The sequence below is a fragment of the Penaeus chinensis genome, chromosome 17 (genome assembly GCF_019202785.1).
Source record: "Penaeus chinensis breed Huanghai No. 1 chromosome 17, ASM1920278v2, whole genome shotgun sequence".
In the NCBI taxonomy this organism is placed as follows: Eukaryota; Metazoa; Arthropoda; class Malacostraca; order Decapoda; family Penaeidae; genus Penaeus; species Penaeus chinensis.
Window position 1 is genome coordinate 7,642,367 of NC_061835.1, and position 5,000 is coordinate 7,647,366.

The 5,000-nt window shown below is 42.3% G+C and overlaps 1 protein-coding gene across 1 annotated transcript in view; it reads right to left on the reverse strand.

The window, feature by feature from the left end:
* LOC125034038 (cysteine-rich motor neuron 1 protein-like) overlaps positions 1-1,478 on the reverse strand; it is a 3,928-nt gene extending 2,450 nt beyond the window's left edge. Inside the window, exons 1-2 of the mRNA XM_047625679.1 lie at positions 1,400-1,478; positions 1,116-1,266 (exon numbers count right to left, since the gene is read on the reverse strand). Of these exons, the coding sequence (XP_047481635.1) occupies positions 1,116-1,266; positions 1,400-1,478 (230 nt within the window). The remainder of the gene's footprint in view (positions 1-1,115; positions 1,267-1,399) is intronic.
* Between the last annotated feature and the right edge of the window lie 3,522 nt (positions 1,479-5,000).

The window sequence follows — 5,000 nt, forward strand, 5'->3', positions numbered from 1 at the left end:
ATATATATATGTGTGTGTGTGTGTGTGTGTGTGTGTGTGTGTGTGTGTGTGTGTGTAATATATATACATACATACATACATATATATATTATGTATATAAATGTATATCCCCCCCTCTCTCTCTCTCTCTCTCTCTCTCTCTCTCTCTCTCTCTCTCTCTCTCTCTCTCTCTCTCTCTCTCTCTCTCTCTCTCTCTCTCTCTCTCTCTCAAAGCAGCAAATGGAGATGTAGAAATTTGTTTATTTAAAGAAACACACAAGCCAATATCTGCGCCAGTGATAACATCAATATTGCTATATTCGCTTTTAAGGCATATACTTTTCCGGATCAGTCATTGGACACTTCTTGTTTTCGGTATTGTTAATGTCTTAGTTTGTTTCTAGAAGATTACTGTCAAACCTCAAATAAATAAACAAATAAATAAATAAATAAAAACTTAAGGGAAACAAGAAAATTTGTCTTTGAGTAAGTTACCGCTTCAAATAATTCATATAAATGTTTTTTTCGATTACTATTTTTTTTTTTTTTTTTCCCTGCAGCAACTTGGCAATGAAAGTAAATTGGAAGCGAAAGTTATTTTATTTTTTTTCTTACTCTAAATATAGGCAGTTGTCAGTATTATTATAATTACTGTTGTTCATTTGTTCTACGTATTTTTATATTTCTACTTATTTATTCATTTATTTATTTATTGGTTACTACTACTACCACTATTATCATGTATGGCTTACTTGTGTGGTATATTTACTGACGATTATATACCATGAATATATAAAACAGAGAAATGAATAAAGAAACGTTTATATAAATTAGAAATAATTAAGCCTAAATAAAAAATATATATAATTACAATTAGCAAAAGCGCAAGAGTGATTCTCTATTTGATTAATCCTCATTCTTTAAAAAAAAAAAAAAAAACGTAATCACACAGACACGGATTAAGCCAGAAAAAAATAAAACAATTTATCCTAAGTCTAGCAAGATTTGTGAAGGCGAGACTGCTCGATCGCCCCCCCCCCCCCCACCAAAAAAAAAAAAAAAAAAAGTTAAAAAAAGTAAATGAATTAATGAAAAAAAAAAAAAAACAATCGAGAAAAAACAGTTGCCTTACAGACCTGGTCGTATGGACGAGGTAACGTCGGACACCAGGAGGAAAGACCTGGGCGTAGGAGTGGCTGACGAAGGGCAAGAGGACCCCCAGCATTAGAGCAGGCAGAGGCGACCCCATTCCACGTATATCCATGCCAGAGATGCGCATTCCAGTTACTCCTCGACGAGTGGAATGCAATACTCTTCCTCAGAAATCCTTGGGAGAATTCTGATTTTAAGCTGTTTTGTTTCTTTGCTTAGCTTTCTTCTTCACTTCTTTTTTTTCCCTTTCTTTCTTTCCGTTTCTTACCTTTCCCTGCAGGAACTTTTTCTTTCCTTAAAAGCGTCTCCTTGAGGAAAGGTTTAAGACGCGTGCCGTCTGTCTCCATTTTGCCCGCCAGCCCACGTTATAACATGGCGAATATTGTTGTTTTTACTTTTTCTCTCCCTTTCCTTTCCTTTTCTTTAATAGGAAGAAGGAAAAAAAAGAAGGCAAAATAAATGATCTATCGTACGTGACTGTCAAGCTGTGTTTCGGTACAACATGTATGAGAGAATTTCAACAACTATCGGTTCAATTTCTTCAGTTATAATACTGACGTTTTTCTTTTTTTCTGACAAAAGGTAAATATTTTAAGTTTTGTTTACGGCAGTAAGTGGTATGATTTTCTTTTTCTTTTTAATTTTCAGTAGCGTAAAGTATTGGTGTTTTGTTTTCCAGGCACGGTTAATAGGAATGACATTTAACAAATATTTCATAGTCTGTGCATGTGTATCTAGATGCTAGAATGTCTGTGACATAAGTAATTGCAATGACACGGATGTGTCACTCAGGACAAAGCTAAGCACAGCAGACACCTTCTACTCCCCTCTTTATGCATAATAAGTAAAATCGCTTAGATTTCACTGCTTAAAAAGGTAAGACTTTATGCATTTAGGAAAAAAACGTTCATTCTCAGGACTTACTTTTCTTTCCTCTATACTATTTCGGTTTAATATTCGTCTGAAGCGGAGATCGTGAAGAGTTTGAATATATATATATATATATATATATATATATATATATATATATATATATACATATTATATATATTATATATATAGGGAAATATATACATAGATGGATAGATAGACAGATAGATAGATAAATATATAAGGTATATGTATATACATATATATATATATATATATATATATATATATATATATATATATATATAAATTACATACATACACACACATATATGCACACGCATATACACAGACACACACACACACAGACACATGCACACACAAACACACACACAGACACATGCACACACAAACACAGACACAGACATACATGTGTGTGTGTGTGTGTGTGTGTGTGTGTGTGTGTGAGAGAGAGTGAGTGTGTATGTGTGAGTGAGTGTGTATGTGTGAGTGAGTGAGTGTGTATGTGTGTGTGAGTATGTATGTGTGTGTGTGAAGAAAGTGTAACAAACAAGTGGGAGAAAGAAACAGATTACCAAACTGATTGGCGAGGGACCCCAGGACCTGGTCTGTATTTATCTATTACCCTTAAAATCGTGTTGAAAGTCTACTGTACAGTAATAATACATCGGCGGTGGAGGACGCAAGGCTGCTTTGAACGATCAGTGTCCTCAGTGGACAAAGTGCTAGATATATTTTAGTCATGTTATTTCACAAAATATTCGACTGACTGAATATTGTTCATACGGATTGGAATATTCGCATATTAAGTGCAGTAAGCTTATGGGTGGGTGCCTCATGCTCTTGGTGATGCGAAGCGATGGTGTGGTAGCCTAGTTAGTGTTAAGTGCTTTGCATGCCTTCTCGCTTACAGCTGCCACCGTTGGCTAGCCTGGTGCGAAAAGGGAGCAGCTATGCATAAGACTCCTCTGCCAGCTCATAGCCCCTCCATCAACAAGACTTCTGCAGTGCCTCCTCGTGGCCACCCATGGAAACTAGGTACTTTGCGGAACTATGCTGAACTGTGGAGGCTCTTGGAGCAGCAAGAGGCCCTAAAGGTACGGAGTCATGGCCCACCGGGGTGTGGATACGCCCTGGCTTCGTAGTAACTCCTGCCCCCGTGCCCCCTGGGGTCAATGGGAGGTTGTGGGGAGGCAGGCCTTGCCAGTCTGCCCCCCCCCCCCCCCCCGAGATAACCACTTGCAACGAAGCATATAGTTGTTGGTGCTGGGGGGAGGGCTAAAGTCCCTCCCACCTAATATGAATAGCGGGCTGTGGGCCTCTCTGGGTTGGTGACCACTGGGACTCAGGGTGGGGAGAGCGGTTACCCGTCATCCCATCTGGGTCCCAGCTGCCGCCAACCTGGCGTGATGCTTGTGGGGGAAAGCACCAGGGAGCCCTACATGCGGATTATGGGACCTGCAGCCAGCCAACCTTCTCTATATGGAGCAGCATTGGTAGGCAGAGTGGCGGCCACCCGGAGTGACTACCCGAGGTTACACCTTAGGCAGGCTGTCAGGGTGTTCCCTGCAGCAGGACATTTGGTTACCACTACTGTCGAGGGAATTGAAGCAGCTGAGAGTTGAGGTTGCTGCTCTCTCGGAGGTGAGAAGACCTGGCAGTGGCACAATTAGTGATGGTGGCTACACTTACTACTGGTCGGGCCCCAGCGATGGCCATCATCTCCAGGGAGTAGCCATAGCCATCTCCAGCAGACTTCAACCCTTGGTAGTAGAGGTCACTCCAGTCAATGAGCGTATTATGGTGTTGAGACTGAAGCTTTCACTTGGCTTCATGTTTCTTATTACTGTATACGCTCCTACGGATGTATATAAACTTGAGGTGAAAGAGATGTTTTACGCCAAACTTGCATCTGTGGCAGACAGTTGTCCTCGGCGAGATATTCATATTGTTCTGGGTGACTTAAATGCGGTATCCGGCTGCGATCGACCTGGCTATGAGATGTCTGTTGGTCCTCATGGCTCAGGAGCTGATGCTGGCAGCAAGAATAGCCTCCTTTTCCATAACTTTGATAGGTCCCAGAAATTGAGGATTTCTGGCTCCTGGTATCAGCGTTCTGACACGCTGATACAGCATTACGGGTAGTGTGGCCAAGGAACACCCGAGGGTGTGAAATGCTTGATGCAGCTCAGGAATCCATTGGTGAACGCCCAAGAGCAAGACAGAATTCCATCTCGCAGGAGACACTGGAAACCACAGGTGCTTGCCGTGCGGACTCGATTGTCAGCGGATCGCAACTTGCACCATTTTCTGGTCACTGTTAAGAAGGGATAAGGAACAGTTTATCAGTAATCTTGCAGAGGAGGTCGAAAGCCTTTTCCTAGTAAATGGCCTTCGTACTGCCTACCAAGCCCTGAGAAAGCTGAACTCCAAGCCCTCCTCACAGATGACTGCAGTCCGCTCAGCAAGTGTCTAGATAATCTCAGATCCTGATGGGGTGCATGTGCATTGGGCTGAGTATTTTGAGCAGTTGTATCAGGTTGATCCACCAACAGTTAACATGGATGAGGGTAATGTTGAAATTCCTCTGCCAGACCCACCCATCAGCAAGGATCGACCCTCCCTGACTGAAGTCAGAGGGGCGATCTCCAAGCTGAAGAGTGGTAAAGCAGCAGGTGTTTGTGGCATCCCAGCTGAATTGTTAAAGGCTGGTGAAGGACCTATGGCAAGTGGCTTGCATGCAGTCCTGTCTGTCATCTGGCAGACTGGTGTCATTCCCCCTGACCTGCTGAGGGGTGAGGAGGTCATCCCTCTCTGGAAGGGGAAAGGGGATCGTTGGGACTGCAGTAATCACCAAGTCATTACACTACTCAGTATACCAGGCAAGGTACTCGCTCACATCCTACTGAGACATATCAGAGACCACCTGTTGAGGCACCAAAGGCCAGAGCAATCTGGATTCACTCCTGGTAAGTCCA